Here is a 22,953-nt window from a genome sequence, read left to right on the forward strand (position 1 = left end):
TTTCATCTTTAAGAGTCAGGGGAAGGTTGGAGTCATCAAGGCTGCCTCCCAAAAACCAGTGCAGATACGCATGCGGGGCCAAAAACCGTTGGGAATGAGGTTGGGTGCATCCTGTCTCTGGCCCAATAAAAGATCTGCCTACTGTTCAATCAGAATCCTCTACCTAGCAACAAACTTCTCGAAGGAAGATAAAAACCACTGTTGACCAGGTAACTAACCTTTGACAAGCAAATACTTAGTCATAGATCACATGATTGACGGCTGAAATATAATTACCCTGAGAGAGTTGGCCCATTATGAACAATCCGTTAGTGAACTCTCAAACTATAGTACACACATCTCATGCCTCTGAAATCTTGGCCTAGAGCACTCTGCCATATCTGCCTTCCACTGCTCTGCCAAGCAAGAGTTTGCACTTTAACAAATCAACATACAGTAGCTCACAGCATAACTCTGCAAGTGACCACAGCAGCCCAGCTCACCTGCTGCACCTCTCAATATTTGTGCGTCTCAAGGCCCTTTACAACCTTGTCGCATAGTGTCAATGCTTGCCACCTAGCTAGTGGCTCAACAAAGTTGAAGCTTCCTCCTCCAACCTGTCCAGGTGCAGCTTCAGGAACTCTTCTAGCTCTTTCTCAGTTAAGTATTGGAAAAAGGTGTTTACTTTTAGCAAGTAGAGAACATTTTCACTCTAGTGAAGGGCCTCTAGCAACCTGATATAGTTCATACGCTCTTCTGAAGGCAACACCTTGATGAAAATACCGATGTCTCAGAAAATTGCATTTCAGACATGCTTTTAAAATGGTGATGCTGACTTTGCATGAACGTTGGTCGTGACCCATTATGTTTCCTGCTCTGGACAAAATGGGGGCTGGCACAAATCTGCCCGGAAATATGAAATTGTGGTCCCTCCCCGTTTTCTTTTGCGGCTGCCCGACACGGGTTTCCTTAGCATCAGGATCCAAAATGCAGCCATTAGTCTTATATAAACTTTCAATTTCCTCCAGCTAAAAAGCAGGAAGACCAAAACATAATTTTTATCCCATGGCAGAAACCCTTGCCACCAATTTCAATCCCCGGCAACCATCTCAAGCTGAATCAGGCTGTTTGCAATTTCAAGCCTTATGTCCCCCATCTAAACTTCCAACACTATCTTCTCCATCACCAAAGGTCAGAAAGGTAGTGAGTTTCATGTGTGTGGCTAGGATAGTTTTCTGCAATGTGTCCTATTATCATCAAGGGAGCAGCCTAAAATAGTTTTAGAGCTCTACCTGCCCAAAAAAAGTCATAGACAACTAAAGCAAAAGACAACAGAAAACTAAAAGAAAAACTCATGCTAAATGCAAAAAAAAACCAAAATGAAAGATACAAAGAACAGCAAAGAGTGACAAAACAGGTACTAAGACAAGAATCTAAGGGATATCAAAAAAAACCTTTGTAATTGCATTAGGAAAAAGGTAGTCAGCAGCAATGTGATCCCCTTGAAAATTGATAAAGGGAGGTATATAGTTTATGAAATGGCAGATATGTTGTATAATTATTTTGTGTCGGTATTTACAGTAGATGAAAAGGTCAGAAGGCTGGACATACCAAGGAAATTAGTAATGATGGGTCAGGATCTGACCAAAATTAAAGTAAAATAACAGGAATGAAGAAAATAATGGCACCAATGAGTAACAAATCCTCAGGACCATGTGGCTTCCATCCCAGGGTTTTAAAGGAAGTAGGCAAGGACATTGCAGATGCCGAACTATAATCTTCCAAAGTTCTTTAGACTCAGGAACTGTTATTTTAGATTGGAAAATTGTGCAAGTTACTCCATGAAGAAAAAAAAGAGGGAAGCCAAGGAATTACAAACCAGTTAGCTTCAAGTCTGTAGTCATGAAATTACTGGAATCCATAATTAAGGACATGAAGTAACTGAATGCCTTGAAAATTCTCAGCTCACCAGAGAGTGTCAGCATGAATTTGTAAAGGATAGATCATGTCTGACAAACCTGATTTAACTTTTTGAAGAGGTGATCAAAGTAGTGGATAGAAAGACGTGACCAAGGTAGCGGATAGGGGACTGCCTTTCAATGTTACTTATATGGACTTCCAGAAGGTATCTTATAAAGTCCCTCTTAAGGTACTGCTAGCTGAAGTTGAATCTCAAGAAATTGAAGGCAAATTACTGATGGCTAGGAAATTAGCCATAAAGGGATAATGGGCACATACTCTAATTGGCACAATGTGACTAATGGTATCCAGCAAGGATCTGTATTGGGCTTTAACTATTCACCATATTTATGATGGCATAAAAAGCCAAAAGAAAGACAAAGATAGGCAGTATTGTAAGTGGTGTAAATAAAAGCATAAAATTACTGAGAAATTTGATAGATCAAGTGAATGGGAAAAACCATGGCAAATGGATTTCAATGTAGGCAGATATGAGGTTATCCACTTTAGACCTAAAAACAGTGAATATTCTAAATGGCTGGTAACGATGGAGGTCCAAAGACTTGCTAATCCAGGTACATGGATTAAAATGTCATGAACATATACAAAAGAAATCACAAAGGCAGCTGGAATGCTGGCTTGTACAGTTGGAGGGCTAGCACACAAGGGGTTAAAGCAATGCTGCAGCTACACAAAGCCCTGCTTAGACAACACCTAGAGTACTGCGAGCAGTTCTGGGCACCACACCTTAGAAAGGATATATTGCCCTTAAAGGGAGTGCAGTGCAGAGTCACCAGAATTATATCTCTAATCCAAGGGTTAAATTAGGAGGAAAGATAACAATCTAAGGCTGTATTTCCTGGAATTTAGAAGTATCAACAGTGATTTGATCAAAGTTCTTAAGATGTTAAGGAGAACAGATAGGCAGATAGAAATCATTTCTGCTGGTTGGGATGTCTAGGACTAGGGGACACAGTCTATAAGTTAAAGCCAGATCTTTCAGAAGTGACATTAAGACTTCTAGACACAGAGTAGTAGAAGTTTAGAACTATCTTCTGCATCAATAATTGATATTAAACCAATTGTTATTTTAGATCAGATTGCTAGATTTTTGTTAACCAAAACATTAAAGGTTATGGGGCAAAAGCAGGTAAATGGGGTTAGGTCACAGATCATCTATGATCTCAATGAATGGCGAAACAGGCTCAAGGCCTAAATAGCCTACTCTTGTTTCTATGTTCACAAAGTGTAATTCCATCTCCACTCCTATCTCAACTCATCTGGTGCCTTTATCAACTTCAGGCTAGGCCAAGGATTCTCAAACTGTATCTCAGAGGGTATGTGAGACATCTCTAAGCATGTAAGCTAGAAAGATTGCTCAATGGTGAATCCCCTCTTGCACCTCCTCTGCTGGCACTCTCTCTCAAATGCTTCCTTCTTTACTTTCTTTCAGTTCACTGTAACTTGTCGCAATTTGAATTAAATTAGGAGCTGCAGACTTGCAATCACCAGAACGGATGGCACTATAGACAGTTAAATAACAGATTCTTCAGACTTTGGTGAAAGTTGATCAGGTTTAAACTTATTGGCAAGTAGAGCTGCTGCTTACTTTGTTAAGATGGTTTACAATTAAAAGAAAGACTTGCAATTAAGCTTATTACCAGAGTCACAGAGGCCACACAGGTGGTAGGGGCAGGTCATAAACTTGCTGAAATATTCCTTGGGTTAATAGGTTCAGCTTTTAAAAATAAATCTTTGCTTGCTGGTGTCCAATGTTTTCTCCTCCTTTGTACTGTCCTTTCCCCTATCTTTCAAAGCGATAGTTTTGACTTTTATACATTTTTGGGGGGAGGAATTCAAATATGTTTTGAAATCAATAACATTGAGATAACCTTGAATTATTTTCATCAATTTCACAGGCTAACTAGTCTGGTCACCTTGTAAAATTGATGAGCTTTATTAAGAATACAACCAATCCCAATTTAAATTTGATATGCAAAACTTTACTAAGAAAAGCTGGGTCATTACAGTGAGAAATATTTTAATCTAAAATGTTAATACTTAGAGGAAACAAAACAATGAAAACTGTGTAAGCAATCTCATTTTTTGGATACAATGTTAAGTTCACTAGGGTGAATTAAAAATAATGCATCTCAAGGAAAAGAAAAGCTAATTTGGAAAGTGGGACTGCTGTAGTTTGCATGTACAACGGTTACACATCGGAATGGCACCCTGTTTATGAACTGCATTTCTTAAAACCGGCATGGGGAAAGTTTGCTTCTGGCAAAATTAACCTGCCAGATTCTCGAACTTTGAGTTATTTCAAAGTGTTACTGGAAAATGACAAATAGGAAGGAATGATCAAAATGAGTTTTGCCTTAGTTATTTCTACCAACAGGTTTGTCTTCCTGGATTTAGGCAAAACTGCTGGGAGAGGTCTGTTCTGTGCCCAGGGAATTGCTAGGTCTGCTAACCTTTCAAAATTTTTTCTGCAGCATCCATGCCACAGGCTTGCCCTGGACATCTCAGTTGACAAGTGATTCAAAATTGAGTTCTAACCAATGTTTCCTTTAAAATTTTGTGATTGTGAACTGCCAGTTTTTTTTAAACAAGGCCTGCGCAGTACCTTCAAAGCTGTTGCTTGGCTTTGCACATGCACAGCTTAGTGGGAACGCTGGTTCCAACAAGAGCAAATGGCTGAATTTTGCATCCAAGTGTGAGCAGGGTTCGCCACATTGTCAGATATGGCTGTTCAGGTTTTGATATTGCTTGCTGCAACTTACAAAGTGGATTTTCATCACTCAATGGAATGAAATTCAAGTCTTGTCAATGCCTGTGTAGAAAACAACTTAAGACCCAAAATATCACCTATTGCTCCAAACATTATGTGCAGATGCATTAATGGTAGTTAGTACTAATATGGCAAGTTTAAGTTGTATGTATATAATTTGTATATATATATATTTTTACAATGCTTGAGCATTAAAGGAGTTAAAATACTAAATCTGTGTGCTGGTAGGGGTACACGGGCAACTGATAGGCGTGTAAGAGGGTACACAATAAGTAAAGCTTGGACATCTATAGACAGACTTTTTCAATGCTCTCTTGCCAGCCTCTCAACCTCTTCCCTTTGTAAGCTTCATCCACAATTCTACAGCTCATATCCTGTGACATGCCAAGTCCTGCACAGTAATCGCTCCTTTCCCCACTGGCCTACCTTTGCTCTTGGTCCTCCAGTGCCAAAAATGTAAAATTTCTATTCTTGTGTTTAACTTCAAGACTTCAAATCGACCTTCTTTGTAACCTCAAGTCCTACAATAAGATGTCCACTCATCTGACTCTGGTTTCCTGTGTATCCCAAATTCCCTTCAACTCACCATTGATGGTTGTACCTTCAGCTGCCTAGGACCCATGTTCTGCAAGCCCCTCTCTAAACATACATTTCTCAGCCACTGATGTCTCCTTTAAGACCCTTAAGGAGCTTCTGTAAGTTTTAAAAGTGGAAAAACTAAGATGAAAACCAGGGAAGACTACCAATGTTTTAGAAATTTGAAAAATTACAACAAATCAAGAGTGTTTATAACTTAAGATTCACCATACCTTTATGCCTGCAAGAATAATGTTCTTCGCTGCAAAGGTAGAAAAAAATCTGTTATGCTTGCCTTAAACAATTTTAATATCTCACTTAAAACAATATTCATTTTTTACACAAAAGGTACCAATTATAACGCATTGTTCCATTTCCATGAGAAAAACTGAAAGCAGAATCAAATATTTAAACTGTTTCAGTCCTTCATTAGCTTATAACCTTCCTTGTGTTTTGCTCACCACCTTTATCAAAGCATTTGCTTAAATCTTTTGAATCCAAGATCTTCTAATAACTCAGTGTACATGCCTTCTATGGTATCCCATTAGACCATAGAGACAGGGTAAATGGCAGATTGAACTTTAGTCTGAGCTTGAATAGCAGATCTCAGCAAGGTGATAAACTAGATGTTACAATATACCTCAGCACTTTGAGATAGGGAGGGAATAAATTCAGCCAGAATTCGTACTCCAAACTCAACTCTGTACATTTGATGAAAAGTGCATCAGTGTAGAAGTTGGTAACGTAATTAAGGCAAGACATGTCAAGATCATCATAACCTGAAGGATAATCCTTATGCCAATACTAGAAATAAACTGTAATATAGTATTCACAATCATTTTTGATATTCTGAGTTAACAGTATTATAATACTTAACGTTCACACTAATAGTAAACAACAATCTTGTCTATAATACTGGAACTTTTAGTATAATATGCACAGTAATCTATATAGTACTGAGCATAATCAGTATTACAATGTCACAATCCGTACTACAATATTCAGAGTAATTTGTAATAAAGTACTTACACTATTCTGTACAATTATACTTAATAATAGACGCTTTAAGAATCCCAATTAAATATACGTACAATTCTCTCAGCAATCTATAATGCTTATAGCAATGGTTTCAAGAACGAGGGATTTCAGTTGCATGGACAGATTGGAGAAGCTGAGGTTGCTCTCCTTAGAGCAGAGAAGCTCGAGAGGTTTGATATAGGTGTTCAAAATCATATCAAAGATAGAGTAGATAGAGAGAAACTGTTCCCATTGCCAGAAAGGGTCAAGCACCAGGAAACACTGATTTAAGGTGATTGGTAAAAGAACAAATTTAGGGGAATCTTTGTTTTACGCAGCGAGTGGTTATAATCTGGAATGCACTGTCTGAAAGGGTGGTGGAGGGAGAGGAGCTGATTATAATGTGTGTGTGGTAGTGGGGCTTTCAAAAGGTATTCAATAAGTATATGTAAGGGGAAAAAAATTTGGGGCTGAGGACTTGGTCCCTTGCTTTTCATAGTATATACCAGTGATTTAGATTTAAATGTAGGAGGCCTGATTAAGAAGTTTGCAGACATTACAAAAATTGGCCATGTGGTTGACTGTGAACAAGAAAGCTATATCTGGCAGAAAGACATCAATGAACTCGTCAGGTAAGCAGAAATATGACAAATGCATTTAGGGAAATAATGCAATGAAATACATAATGCATGGTGAAGCACTGAAAGGCGTACAGGAGCAGAGGAACCTTGGAGTATAAGTCCACAGATCCCTGAAAGCAGGACAGGTATATAAAGTGGTCAATAAGGCACGTGGGTCACTTAGTCGAGCCATAGTATTTAACCACAGTGAGTTTATGCTAGAACTATATAAGATACTAGTTAGGCCACAGCCAGAGTATGATATGCAGTTCTGGTCGCCACATTACAGAAGGATGTGATTAGAGAGAGATTTACGAGGATGTGGTAGGACTGGGAAATATTGGTTGAGGGAAGACTGGGTATGCTGGGGCTGTTTTCCTTGGAACAGAGGAAGTCGAGGGAAGAATTACTTGAGGTTTACAAAGTTGCGAAGTCAAGATAGAGTTGATAGGAAGGACCTATTTCTCTCAAAAACAGGAGGGATAGATTTAAAGTAATTGGCAGAAGGGTTAGAGGGAAGTTGAGGATAACTTTTTTCATCCTGATGTTTGTGGAGGTCTGTAATTCACTGTCTGAAAGGGTGGTAGAGGCAGAAACCCTCATTACATTTAAAAAGCACTAGGATATGCACCTGAAGAGCCATAACCCACAAGGTTATGGACCAATCAGGTTGGAAAGTTCTTTTTTTCTTCACACAGACACAATGGGCCTGATGACCCTCTGTTCCATAAATTTCTTTGTTTCTGACGCAAGAAAATAGAGAAAGGGCTAGGACAGGAGAATTCTTACAGTGGAAGGGGAAGGTGGCAGAGGCAGCTGAATGACTGGTTTTGATATTAATAGATGTCCATTATTGTTGGTGAGAGTGGGAGAGCAGGGCGTGGGGTGTTAGGAGATGGTTGATCGTGAAAAAATGCAGAGAATCATAGGTTTGCATTCCAGGACAATCCTGGAATGGTGAGCCATTTTGGCAGAGAACAGGATTTGGTCCAGCTCTGGCAATAAATGGGGGTAAACTAGTTATGTACCAAAAACATTAAAGTCTGTGCCCTTTGGACATGAGGGGGCAAAGATGAGGATCATGGCAGACGAGGAATGGCCAGGGGTTTAATGATGATAAAGTCATCAAAAGCAAGGTAAAGAACTGAGTAAGCAGGTTGATAACTCAAAGAATGAATGCTAGCTGCAGAAGTTTCATGGTGAGTGAAGGGCACAAAGGTGATCAGTTGGCAGTTTGAAAGCAGAGTTGTAGCTGATTTGGGGGCAAACATGTATCTTGAAGATATAGCAAATGGGGCTATGACAATGATGTAGCAGGGAATGATTTTACAGCACCAGTTGATGTTGTGATCAAGAGCTGTCATGTGTTCATAAAGGCAGTAACACTAGGAATTTCTATTAGAGCACCACCTTTTGGTGCCAAGGTTAACAATTCAGTATTTGAAATTCCATTGAAAATGTTTATATGGAAAGTTTCAAAGGAGAATGTGATTTTCACGAGACTTTTAATAATAAGAACATAAGAAGCAGGAGGAGTAGGCCATTCAGCCCTTCGGGCCTGCTTTGCCTTTCAATGAGATCATCGCTGATCTTCTACTTCAACACCATTTTCCGGCACTATCCCTAAATCCCTTGATGTCTTTAATATGTAATTTAATATCTAGTGATCTCAGACTTGAACATATTCAACGACTGAGCCTCCACAGCCCTCTGGGGCAGAGAATTCCAAAGATTCACCACCCTCTTGAGTAAAGAAATTGCTCCTCATTTAGTCCTAAATGGCCTGCTCCTTATTCTGAGACTGTGATAATTTAGCGGATTGCTGGGTGTTGTACACGGGCAAACTGCAGATTTCAGGTGTAACAGTCTTAAAAGGCAGAAGTTTATTGCACTAGGACATGTTGACATGACTCCATCACAATTTTAAAATCATATGTCCCTTCTTTATTTTTGTAATATGTTAAAAACTTGGCTTACCAATTTCAACACCTAATCCACCAATTCCACTTAGGAAAACACAAGACTGAGCCATCTGATACATTGCATTGTCTCCGAGAACGTAGCGCTGCCGGCTGCAGGGAAAGGGGATAAAATATAAGAGCTGGTAAGCAGAATATTGATGTAATGTCTCTTTATGTGAACTACTTACTTTCACTTAACAATTAATCAATGATGTATGTCAGTAAAAAAAGGAGTATGATTGTCCACCAACTGAGACATGAGTATTATAAAAATTGACATGTATTGACAAAGCTTGGATAGCCAAGAGATGAAAGGTAAAAATTGGAAGTTTGGTACAACTGGTATGCATTTAACCAATTCCCTTCTTTCTCTGAATAAAATTAGCAAAGGTAGACATTGTGCACACAATGGAAATGTCAAAAAATTAAAGGCTTCCATAATATGTGTAAGAAGTTACTTTGTGAGATGATCCCCCTCCATGACCCCAAACAACTTCCTTGTACATACATTTTTTTTAGTAAAGCAATCCAACAGTTGTTGGCTTACATCCATTCATCTAACTTTACAGATTTCCTTTCTCTCCAGCATTTGTTTCAAGGCAGCAAAGTCAATGCATAATCTTTTCTCACTTATACTTTTCATAGAATGAAATGTGTAACTTTCACATTTGGTGATATCTACTTGCGCTACTCCCTGGAGGCTCACATCCTAAGTCAGTGAAGACAAAGACTTGTATTTACATAGTGCCTCTGTCACAATCAGGGTACAGCTAATGAAGTCCTTTTGAAGTAGTCAGTGTTGTAATGTAATAAATATTGCAGCGAATTTGCGCATACTAAGGTCCCACAAACAGCAATACGATAATGACTATGTTTTTAGAGATGAAAGGTAAGCGACCTGAAATGTTAACTCTGTATCGAGCTGCACAGATACTGCCTTGACATCTGAGTGGTTTCAGCATTTTCTGTTTTTATTTTTGTTCTGAGTGATATTCGTTGAAGGAGAAATATTGACCAGGACACCAGAGTGATCTTTCCTGCTATTCCCTGAACAGGATCTATTCTGTCCAACGCCAAGAAAAGATCTCAGTTTAACGACTTATCCAAAGGCCACCACATCCAACAGTGTAGCACTCCCTCAGTTTGGATTATGTGCTCAAGTTTTTAAAGTAGGTGTTGAACCCCAACCTTCTAACTCAGAGGTGGAAGTGCTGCTACTGAGCCACAGCTGTAGTGTATTACTACAAATCTGTGACAATGTACTGCAACAGCAAATATGCAATTGCTTCATTATGTGTTGTAACAGTGCAGCTGTATCTTATTAAAAAATACCAGGACACAGCAGGGTAATGTACTAATTATACCAAAGTTATATGTTTTGCATCATGTGTTCTGAGAGAGAGGTAGCAACAATGAATTGCTCCAATATATAAATGCGAAATGTAATGAACATAAATATATTTATGACAGCAAGTTAGATGGAGAGAAAGGAAGCAGAAAAATCATGCAGCTCATCAAGTCAGTTCCCTCCATGAATTGTATACAATTTGGTAGGTCATGTATTTCATGCAAGCCAATCAATCCTTTGAGGATAGAATGAACTATAGCAGAAATCTATTAGATAAAATTCTCAGGCCCATAAAGGTAATTAAGAGAATCTGCAGAACCTGAAACTCTTTCGAGTTATCAACAGTCACAGATTGCAACTCGTTCGAGTACAATCACAGTTCTTGGTTTCCGGGAGTGGGACATGAACCCACAACCCTCTGATTCAAAGGCGAGGGTGCTATGAACTGAGCCAGTGGGCAGCTCCATTCCCCAGGTGAGTCATCCCAAATTCCAGTAGCAAAGGCGCTATTGTTTATAAAGAATTTAATTGTCTACACCTATTCTTATCTTAATCCTTAGTCTCAATTTTTAAACATACATTTATCTTCAACTTTTTTAAAAAAGGTTTTAATTGAGAGCATTGGGATTAAAATTCTTCCAAACTTATGCCTAATTTGAGCTTTGTATCTAGCACACATCAACCACGATATTTTATATGCACACATATGCATCTCTATGTTAACCTTAAATACCTAGGTCATATCTCTCTTCTCCTTCCCCGTGCTATCATTTCTCCAGGAAAGAAATTTCATGTAGCAATTAGGGGGAGGGGGTGGCGTAGTGGGAATCCAGAGGCCCAGGTGGATGCTCTGGGGACAGGTGTACAAATCCCACCATGGCAGCTGATGGAATTAAAATTCGATTAATAAATCTGTAATTGAAAAACTAGTCTCAGTAATGGTGACCGTGAAGCCATTGTCGATGGTTGTAAAAACCCATCTGGTTCACTAATGTCCTTCACAGGAAGGAAATCTACCGTCCTTACCTTGTCCAGCCTACATGTGACTCCAGACCCACAGCAACTCTTAAACGCCACTCAGTTATAACAAACCGCTATAGAAAAGCTGATAATGAAAAAAATCAGATGAACTACCCAGCATCAACCCTCGGCACTGGAGATGACAATGTCACACCCAGCCCTGCAAAGTCCTCCTTAGTGACGTCACCAACTTTGGCCTGTGCCTAAATTTGGGACAGCTGTTCCACAGACTAGTCAAGCAACAGCCTGACATAGTCATACTCACGGAATCATACCTTGCAATGACTCAGATACCACCATCACTGGGCCCGAGTTTGGCATCAAGGAGCCCTAGGAAAACTGGAGTCAATGAGAATCAAGGGGAAAACTCCCCCTGGTTGAAGTCATACCTGGCACAAAAGAAGATGATTGTGGTTGTTGGAGGTCAATCATCTCAGTTCCAGGACATCACTGCAGGAACAAAAACAAGAACTGCTGGAAAAACTCAGCAGGTCTGACAGCATCTCTGGAGAGAAAGACAGAGTTAACGTTTCGAGTCCGTAAGTCATACGGTCTTGAAACGTTAACTCTGTTTTTCTCTCCACAGATGCTGTTAGACCTGCTGAGTTTTGCCAGCACTTTGTTTTTGTTTCAGATTTCCAGCATCCGCAGTATTTTGCCTTTATTACTTCAGGAGTTCCTCAGGGTAGTGTCCTAGACCTAACCATCTTCAGCTGCCTCAATGACCTCCCCTCCATCATAAGGTCAGCAGTGGGGATGTTCGCTGATGATTGCACAATATTCAGCATCATTTGCAACTCCTCAGAATCTGTAGCAGTTTGTGTCCATATGCAGCAAATGCCTGGACAACATTCAGGTTTGGGCTGATATGTGTAAGTAACATTCACACCACACAAGTGCCAGGCAATGACCATCTCCAACAAGAAAGAATCTAACCATCTTTCCTTGTCATTCAATGGCATTACCATTGCTGAATTCCCCACTATCAACATCCTGTGGGTTTCCATTGACCAGAAACTGAACTTTGCCAGCCTTTAAATACTGTGGCTATAACAGCAGGTTAGAGGCTAGGTATTCTGTGGTGAGTAACTTGGCTCCTGATTCCCCAGAGCCTGCCAACTATCCACAAGGCACAAGTCAGGAGAATGATGGAATACTCTCCACTTGCCTGGATGAGCGCAGCTCCAACAACACTCAAGAAGCTTGACACCATCCAAGATAAAGCAACCTGCTTGATTGGTGCCCCATCCACCACCTTAAACATTCACTCCCTCCACCACCAATGTACAGTGTCAGCAGTATGTACTATGTACAAGATGCACTGCAGTGACTCACCAAGACAGTACCTTCCAAACCTGTGACCTCTACCACCTAGAAGGACAAGAGCAGCAGATGCATGGGAATGACACCTCCTGGAAGTCCCCCTCCAAGCCACACACCACCCTAACTTGGAATTACATCGTCGTTCCTTCACTGTCGCTGGGTCACAATCCTGGACTTCCCTTCCTAACAACACTTTGTGTGTACCTACACCACATGGACTGCAGCGCTTCATGAAGGCCACTTACCATCACTTTCTCAAGGGCAATTAGGGATGGACTATAAATGCTGGCCTAGCCAGCGATGCTCATACCCCGTGAAATAAATGAAAAAAAAACAGGATGCTACTGGTTATATCACCATTATATTTTGTAGAAAATGTTCCTTAACAATTTTATCTCAAGGAGATTGGAATACAAAAAGGTGGGAATGATGTTATAGTTATATAAGGTTTTGGTTAGACCCCGTTTAGAATATTGCTTTCAGTTCTGGACACCACACCACATACATGAGGCATTGGCCTTGAAGGTACTGCAGAAGGTTCCAGAGGCAAAAAAGGTTTACCTTTGAGGACAGGTTGCATATACTAAGTTTGCATTCCTTGATATAAAAGATTAAGGGATGATCTAATTGAGGTGTTTTAACATTATTAAGGGAGTTGATAGGTTAGAAAGAGGAAATATTCCCTCAGGTAGGGGGTCCAGAACGAGGGGGGCATAACTTTAAAATTAGAGCTGGGCTGTCCACTCACAATGTCAGGGACAACTTCTTCACACGAAGGGTGGTGGAAATCTGGAACTCTTTCACTCAAAAAACTGTTGAAGACAGGTCAAGTGAAAACGCCAAAACTGAGATTGATAGATTTTTTGTTTGGCAATGGTATCAAGGGTTACAGAACCTAGGTGGGTAGATGGAGTTAAGATGCAGGCCAGCCATGATCGAATTGAATGGCAGAATAAGTTTGAAGATCTGAATAGTCTAAGCTTGTTTTTATGTCATGATGTCAGGGACCTTTTTGTGTTATATAGATTAAAAACCAATTTAATTTCTGCTCTCAATGTCATACAGCACATCCCAACTCCAAGTATTCAATAGCTTTTTTGCTTCAAACCGATTGACTATTTCAATGAAATCAAATGAAGAATTAAGACAACAAAAGCCAGGAGATCTGGACCCTTGGTAACCGCCTGGGCAGAATGGATCACCTGCCCACTGCAGAACCTGCCCAATTTTCACCCGTTGAAATTGCTAAGATTAAAACTGCGAGTTCCACCATTGAAGGTAAAGATGAAAATGAATTCCATTAATCTTTCAAAAATTTTTCCAAAAAAGTCAGTGTGGGTACTCCCATTACTTGTATTCTCTTGATCCACAATGGTGATGGATTTCCTCAGCAGTAACTAAGCCCACAAAGTGAAATAGAAACAATACGTTCCTTACGAGCCCAAAGGAAACTTGGGTGTAACCACAAATATCACAGCAGAAGCGCAAATCAGGATTTGTCAATGACTCCACAATGAAACAATAGCCCTAACCCTTCCAGATGAAAAAACCTGCCAGAAGGAAAAATACTTGGGGCTGGAAACACTGAGCAACAAACCTCTGTAAACATACTGGACACTAGGAAAGCCTATAAGAACTATTAATATGGTCACAGGGTGATTTTAACTGTTATATAATCTTCATGTTTATTCAATGTGGACAAGAACAGTCTGTGAAGAAGTCAACTCATTACCACTTACACAACAGATCTTAATTTACAAAATTATACCCACTTAAGAGCTCTTTGAGTTTGGCAAAAATGTGATTTAAATTTTGCTCCAAAATAGCTTAATAGATAAAAGTGCATTGTAGTGTGGGGCTGAATCACAAAGGCTAAGAAAGTCTTAGATTCAATCTTCAGTCAATGTTCATTTAGCTAAACTGCAGCCAGACAACAGAAAGGGAAATAACTGGCTGCAGCAGTTCACAACCAGAGATGAAAAAAGTCAGACAGGATTCAAAATCATAACTGCATTTTCTGCTGGGATATGGCTGTGCTTGTCAGGTAAGGCAAGGACCAGGCAGGAAGAATGTGAATTGGACAAGGTACCAAAGGCTTGAGAGCACCTAAGGAACTGGACCCCAGCAGATGCCATCACAAGGCATTGAAGTCCAGAAGTCCAAGACGCCTCGTGGGAACATAGCCATTATTAGTTTTCTTGCACTAATATTTATTTTGCTCTTCAACATATTTGGATGTTCTTCTCTTACCTGTACAACGAATCATCAATTTCCATATTGCCAGCTGCCATTTTCTCCTGCTGTTCACCAGAATCTGGAAAACAAGGAATTCCAAAGTAATTCAACTATCCTTTCAGGTCTTTCCAGGGTCTGTTTCACAAATTTGTTTTCCTGTCTGCTTACACCTTTACAATTTGCAGCCTATAATGTTCTCAAATGCTCTGTTCAGAGAGAAACATATAAAAACTGTAAATGACACAAATTCAAAATAAAAACAGAAAATAATAACCGTATATTCAGCCAACAGTGCTAATGCTAGCTTTTTGACAGCCCCAATGCCTTGCTTTTTTCCCCTGGTCCTGTATTTTTTTTCAAGTATTCGCCCAATTCTCTTTTAAAAGTCATTGTGCAATCTGCTTCTGCCATCCTTTTAGGCAGTGCATTCTACAGCATAAGCACTTGTTGTGTAAAATAAGTTCTCATCTCTGCTCCTAGTTCTTTTGCCAATACCTTAAATATCTGTCTTCTCATTACTGACCCTGTCAATGGAAACACTCTTTCCTTATTTACTCTGTCAAAACACTTCTTAATTTTAACACCTGTTAAATGTTTCCCTAGCCTTTCTTCTCAAAGGAGAACTACCCAGTGTTGTCTTTCCAGTAGCTCTCCTCTGCACTTCTAAAAGGCCTCTACACAACTTCTCATCAAACAAAACTTTACTTCCTTGTTCTTGTCACAGCTTAGTGTCAGCTTTTCCCACTATAAAATGCAATGTTTACAACAGCAAAATAATTTGTGCAAATCTGTCACATTGTAATAACTCATGCCATTGATAGTGCTGTAATACCTCAGCTTTGCAACTCAGCCTCTACTGCAGAAAAACTCAGGTGCTCCAATCAGTTCTATTAGCTATCCAAAGTGCCACAATGAATAATAACACAAAGTCAAAGCATTATAAGGACAAAACATATGACTGAATTGAGATTGAAATACATCTGCATGTTCTGATATAATTATCTCCAACATTCAACCCCATTTGGCCTGAGGCCTACACTTGGTCTTGACATCTGTGCAACAAACAGGTGGTTGGCTGGTTTCATCATGAGTACTATGAGAATATTTTCATAGTGTATTTTTTACTTCAAAAAGCATAAAATCGAATCAGCTAAACCATTATTTTAATTGTCCCTTTTCACTTTTATGTTTAATATTATGTTTAATATACTTGATGGCCCGAGTATAATGTTAACCTGCACTCAGTCTCAGAAACAGCTTCTGTAGCCAAACTGTACCATTTGGTAAAGAGCAGTATCCAAGATGGCAGCCCATCTTTTTCAGATGCTGACTGGTAAACTGTATTTTTGGCATGCTCTAATTGGGTAAGAACCCTCTGGTATAGACAGCTACAGCTGTTTTTTTTTCATTTTTAAAGGGCTACGGATTTAAACCCTTCAGATCATGACACAAACAAACCTTATCCGCCGTTCAACAGCATTTATGCCTCCTCCATAAAATTGTGGTTTCCACACTGAGGGTTAAGGCCCTTGAAATGGCAAAAATGGGGTCTGTTTAAACTAAGCACTAATTTCAAATGGCCCCACGGAGTTGAAATTTCTCACTTGTGAGATTCAAGCCCTGCCCCCTTACCTCAGCAAGCAAAAATGGGATCTTCCAGAAAAGGGGGTGTGACTTTCGCATCCCAGTCCTGCCAGCCATTTTTAAGGCCTCCAGAATCTGCCCAACTCTGTTAAAGATCTGGCCCTATGGCTCTATAATGACTCAAGCAACGCCAGCTTGCCAGTAACCTGCTTACTAATATTCAGTTTGGGTCTTGTCAGAACCATTCAAATCCAGATCACATCACAGCCTTGATCCAAACATGGACATATAAACTGGATGCCAGGAGGGATGAAAGTAGCTATTTTTGATATCAAGGCAGCATTTGACAGAGTATGGCACCATGGAGGCCAGGGGGTCAAAGTGATACCACTCCAGTGGTTAGATTTATACCAGACACAAAGAAAAATGGTCAATGTTAACTGTAGGCCAATCAATAAGCTTTTGGACACATTTGCAGGAATTTCCCAGAGAAGCATTCTCATGACAACCATCTTCATCAACGATTTTCCCTTTATTATAAGGTCAGGAGTGGAGCTGTTTGCTGATTATTCCAGTGTTATGATGTATTCAAAACTTCTTCAATAATGAAGTAGATGGACCTGGACAGCATCCAGAATTGGTCTAAGAATAAATAGGTAGCATTCACATCACATAAATTCCACATTAATGGCCACCTCCAACAAGAGTCATCCCTCCCTAATCCTGAACAGCATCTTGGGGCTTACCAGTGACCAGAAGCTTAACTGGGCCAGCCACATTGATATCATATGAACATACAAAGTAGGAGCAGAAGTAGGGCATTCAGCTCCTCGAGCCTGCTCTACCAATCAATATCATGGCTGATCTGTTTGTATTGAGTTCCACATTCCCATTTACCCCGATAACCTTTGGTTCCCTTGCCTAACAAGAATCTATCTACCTCTGCCTTAAAAATATTCAGTGACCCTGCCTCCAATGCCTTCTGAGGCAGAGAGTTCCAAAGTCACACAATCCTCAGAAAGAATTTCTTCTCATCTCTGTCCTAAAAGGGCGACCCCTAATTTTAAAACAGTGCCCCCTACTTCTGGACTCACCCACAAGAGGAAACATCCTTTCCACGTCCACCTTGTCAAGACCGTTCAGGATCATATATACTTCATTCAAGTCACCCCTCACTCTTCTAAACTCCAGTGGAAACAAGCCCAGGCTGACCCACCTACCCTCATAAGACAACCCGCTCACAACAGCTATCATCCATTAAACCTCCTTTGAACTGCCTCCAACACATTTACATCCTTCCTTAAATAAGGAGGCCAAAACTGCACACAGTATTCGAGATGCGGTCTCACCAATGCCATGTATAACTGAAGCATAACATCCTTATTTTTATATTCAATTCCTCTCATAATAAAAGATAGCATTCCATTAGCTTTCTTGGTTATACGCTGCACCTGCATGCTAACTTTTTATGATTCATGCACTGGAACACCTGGGTCCCTCTGCACCTCGGAATTCTGCAGTCGTTCTCCATTTAAATGATGCTTTTTATGCTTTTTATTCTTCCTGCCAAAGTGAACAACTTCACATTTTCCCCATTATACTCCACCTGCCAGATTTTTGCCCATTCATTCAACCTATCGATATCCGTCTGCAAATTCCTTACGTCTTCTTCACAACATACTTTCCTACCTATCTTTGTGTCATCTGCAAATTTAGCTACTGTGCCTTCGCTCCCATTTAAGTCATTGATGTAAATTGTAAAAAGTTCAGGCCCCAGCACAGGCCCCTGCAGGATTCCACTCGTCACATCCTGCCAATCAGGCAAAGACCCAATTATGCATGCTCTGTTTTCTGCCAGCCAACCAGTCTTCTATTCAATCTAATATGTTACCCCCACACTATGAGCTTTTATTTTCCACGATAACCTTTGACTTGGCGCCTTACAAATGCTTCCTGGAAATCCAAGTACACTACGTCAACAGGCTCCCCTCTATCCACTGCCCATGTTACTGCTTCAAAGAACTCTAATAAATTAGTTACACACGATTTCCCTTTCATAAAACCATGCTGACTCTTCCAAATTACTTTGACCTTTTCTAAGTGCCCAGCTATAACCTCTTTAACTATCAACTCTAACACCTTCCCCACGACAGACACCAAACTGACTGACCTGCAGTTTCTTGTTTTCTGCCTTCTTCACTTCCTGAATAGAAGGGCTATATTTGCTATTTTTGAGTCTGATGGAGTCTTTTTAAAATCTACGGAATTTTGGAAAATTAACACCAACGCATCTACTACTTTATTAGCCACTAGGATGAAGTCCATCTGGACCCGGAGACTTGTTAGCCCACAGTTTGCTCAGTATGCTTCCCTAGTGATTGCAATTTCGCCAAGTTCCTCTCTCCCCTCCACCTCCTGATTTACAGCTATTACAGGAACGTTTTTTGCATCCTCTATAGTGAAGACAGAAATAAAATATTTGTTCACTTCATCAACCATTTCATTATCTACTATTAACTCCCCATTCTCAATCTCTAGAGGACCAACACTCACTTTACCTACTCTTTTCCTTTTTAAACACCTGTAGAAACTCTTGCTATCCATTTTTTACATTTCTAGCTAGCTTTCTTTCATACTAATTTTTTTCTCCTGATTAACCTTTTAGTCATTCTCTGCCATTCTTTATTTTAGAGTCATAGAGGTCTATAGCACAGAAAAAAAGCCCTTCGGCCCATCGAGTCTGCGCTGGACAAACAAGTACCTAACTATTCTAATCCCATTTTCCAACACTAGGCCCATAGCCTTGTATGCCATGGCATCGCAAGTGCACACCCAAATACTTCTTAAATGTTATGAGGGTTTCTGCCTCTACCACCCTTTCAGGCAGTGAGTTCCAGATTCCCACCACCCTCTGGGTGAAAAAAATTCTTCCTCACATCCCTCTAAACCTCCTGCCCCTTACCTTAAATCTATGCCCCCTGGTTATTGATCCCTCCACCGAGGGGAAAAGTTCCTTCCTGTCTACCCTATCTATGCCCCTCATCATGTCCCCTGTCAATCTCCTCTGCTCCTGGGAAAATAACCCCAGTCTATCCAATCTCTCCTCATAACTAAAACTCTCCAGCCCAGGCAACATCCTTTGCAGGAGGAGATTCTGACCAATCATCTGACCTGCCACTCATCTTTGCAGAGTTATATATATTTTTTAAGTTTAATGCTTTCCTTAACTTCTTTCATTAAACATGGATGGTGGGTCCTCCCTTTAGAATTTTTCTTTATAGTAGGAATCTACTTATTCTGAGTATTCTGAAACATCCCTTTAAATATCTTCCACTGCTTCTCTATTGATCTATCCCCTAGCCTAGTATCCCAATTCACTTCAGCTAGCTCAGCTTTCTTGCCCACATAGTTGCCCTTACTTAAGTTTAAAATGCTAGTCTTAGGCCCACTCTTCTCCCTTTCAAACTGGATGTAAAATTCAATCATGTTGTGGCCACTGCTACCTAGGGGTGCCTTCACTTGGAGGTCATAAATTAATCCTGTCACATTACACAATACCAAACCTACTATAACCTGCTCTCTGGTTGGTTCCAGAACATGCTGCTTGAGGAACTCCTCACCCAGGCTACTAATGCCAATCTGATTTTTCCAGTTTATATGTGGATTAAAGTCACCCATGATTATTGCCATCCCTTTATAACAAGCACCCAATATTTCTTCTTGTATACTTTGTCCTATACTGCGGCTACTGTTTAGGGGCCTGTAGACTACTCCCACACGTGACTTCTTTCCCGTACTATTCCCCATCTCCACCAAACTGATTCTACATCATGATCTCCTGATCCAAGGTCATTTCTAAAGATTGCACACACGTCATCCTTGATTAACAATGCTGCCCCTGCACCTTTACCTAGCTTCCTATTCTTCTTTAAGGTCATATACCCCTCAATGTTCAGAACTTAATCCTTGTCATCTTGCAGCCAGGTCTCCATAATGGCTATCAGATCATATTTATTTATTTCAATGTACACCATCAGTTTGTTTACTTTGTTATGAATGCTATGCGCAGATACAGAGCCTTTAGTTTAGCCTTTTTGCTATCTTTGTGACATCTAGTCTTGATCCTTTGTGCATTCTTAGATTTTTTCTCTCTGTCCTTTCCTGCCATTCTCTCTCAATTCTCATACTACTATTTTCCTCTCTTACCTTGTCTCTGCCATTGATATACCACATCTTTCCACATTTGATCCCTTGCCCCCACTATTTAGTTTAAAACCCTCTCTGCTTCCCTAGTTATGCAGTCTGCAAGAACACTGGTCCCAGCCTGGTCCAGGTACAAAAACAGAATTACCTGGAAAAACTCAGCAGGTTCGGCAGCATCGGTGGAGAAGAAATCAGTTAACGTTTCGAGTCTTCATGACCCTTCGGCAGAACTGAGTATAGTTAGGAGAAAAGTGAAATATAAGCTGGTCTAAGGCCAGCTTATATTTCACTTTTCTCCTAACTATACTCAGTTCTGCTGAAGGGTCATGAAGACTCAAAACGTTAACTGATTCTTCTCCACCGATGCTGCCGGACCTGCTGAGTTTTTCCAGGTAATTCTGTTTTTGTTTTGGATTTCCAGCATCCGCAGTAGCTTTTAGCTTTTTGTTTTTATCTCTGGTTCAGGTACAGGCCGTTCCAGCGGCACAGCCTACACTTTCCCCAGTACTGGTGCCAGTGCCCCACTTCTCCTATATCAGTCTTTGAGCCACGTATTCATCTCTAATTTTATGCACCCTATGCCAATTTTCACACGGCTCAGGTGATAATCCAGGGATTATAACCTTTGAGGTTCTGCTTTTCAATTTAGTGCCTAGCTCCTCAATTTCTACGCAGAACCTCTTTCCTAGTTCTACCTACATCATTGGTACCTATATGGACCACGACAACTTGATCCTCCCCTTCCCACTGCAAGTTCCTCTCCAGCCCTGAGCAGATGTCCCAAATCCTGGTGCTGGGCAGGCAACACACCCGTCTGGAATCTCACTCTTTGCTAGAGAACATTGTCAATCCCCCTCACTATACTGTTCCCTACTACCACTATGTTGCTTTTTGGTCCCCCACTTGAAAAGCTTCCTGTACCACTTTGTCATGGTCAGTTTGCTCATCAACCCTGCAGCCCCTGCTCTCATCCAAACAAGCTAAGAGAACCCCAAACCTATTGGACTATTGCAGAGGCTAACATTCCTGCCCTCTGGGTCCTGTTAACTACCTCACTCACAGTCACACCCTCCTGTCCCTGACCACTGACCAAATCAGAAGACCCTATCCTAAGATAAAAGCAAAATACTGCAGATGCTGGAAATTTAGAACAAAAACAAAAATACCTGGAAAAACTCAGCAGGTCTGACAGCATCTGCGGAGAGGGATACAGTTGACGTTTTGAGTCCATATGACCCTTCATCAGAACTAAGACATATAGAAATGAGATGAAATATAAGCTTGTAGAAGGGGGTGGGACAGGAGAGCTTGATAGGGGGCCAGTGATAGGTGGAGGCCAAGAAGAGGCTGCCAAAGATGTCATAGACAAAAGGACAAAGGGGTGTTGACGGTGGTGATATTATCTAAGGAATGTGCTAATGAGGGCATTACAAGCAAGTGGGAGGTGGCCCTAGTGGGAGTGGGTGGGGGAAAGGGATCAAAATGGGCTAAAAGGCGAAGATGAAACAATAGATCGAAATAAGTTTAAAAATAGGAGGGAAAAGAAAAATATATTTGTAAAAAAATTATAAATTATTGGAAAAAGGGGGATCAGAAAGGGTGGGGATGGAGGAGAGTTCATGATCTAAAGTTGTTGAACTCAATGTTAAGTCCGGAAGGCTGCAAAGTGCCTAGTCGGAAGATGAGGTGCTGTTCCTCCAATTTGCATTGAGCTTCACTGGAACATTGCAGTGGGCATGAGAGCAGGGTAGTGTGTTGAAATGGCAAGCAACAGGGAGGTCTGGGTCATGCTTGTGGACAGACCAAAGGTGTTCCACAAAGCAGTCACCCAGTCTGCATTTGGTCTCTCCAATGTAGAGGAGACCGCATTGGGAGCAGCGAATGCAGTAGAGGGGGTGACTTGCCTCCTAGTACAAAGCAGCCAGGTAACTTTCTCCCTCCCTGATGTGTCACAGAGTCTGCAGCTCAGCTCCAGCTTAATGACTTTGAGCTGAAGTTCCTCAAGTCGCAAACATTTACTGCAGATGTTTTTGCCCTGGATCAATGTTATCCAGGGGCTCCCACATCCCACAGTCTTGACATATCACCTGCCCTGCCATCCTCAATGTGTATTAAATAATTACTTAGTTATATTAATCACTTATTTATGTTGCTTTTTTATACATTTTATTAACTTTACCACCGATTTGTGTACTATTTTAAACCTTAGGGGTAGAATAGAACTTACCGATTTACCAGATATTCAAACAGCTAGCTCCTTTCCCTGTAGTAGAACAAGAACCAATTCCTACAGGGTGAGAAAGACAGAAAACGGAAACAAACACCTCCTCCCCCTTC

General features: G+C 40.6%; 1 protein-coding gene across 1 annotated transcript in view; it reads right to left on the reverse strand.

Annotated features, from left to right (window-relative positions):
* Nucleotides 1–22,953, reverse strand: part of uba6 (ubiquitin like modifier activating enzyme 6) — a 147,187-nt gene that overhangs the window by 111,532 nt on the left and 12,702 nt on the right. The window contains exons 2-4 of the mRNA XM_078570336.1: nt 14,845–14,908; nt 8,920–9,014; nt 5,539–5,567 (exon numbers count right to left, since the gene is read on the reverse strand). Coding sequence (XP_078426462.1) covers nt 5,539–5,567; nt 8,920–9,014; nt 14,845–14,885 — 165 coding nt within the window. The 5' untranslated portion in view covers nt 14,886–14,908. The remainder of the gene's footprint in view (nt 1–5,538; nt 5,568–8,919; nt 9,015–14,844; nt 14,909–22,953) is intronic.

Source organism: Cetorhinus maximus, chromosome 2 (assembly GCF_964194155.1).
Source record: "Cetorhinus maximus chromosome 2, sCetMax3.hap1.1, whole genome shotgun sequence".
Taxonomy (NCBI): Eukaryota; Metazoa; Chordata; class Chondrichthyes; order Lamniformes; family Cetorhinidae; genus Cetorhinus; species Cetorhinus maximus.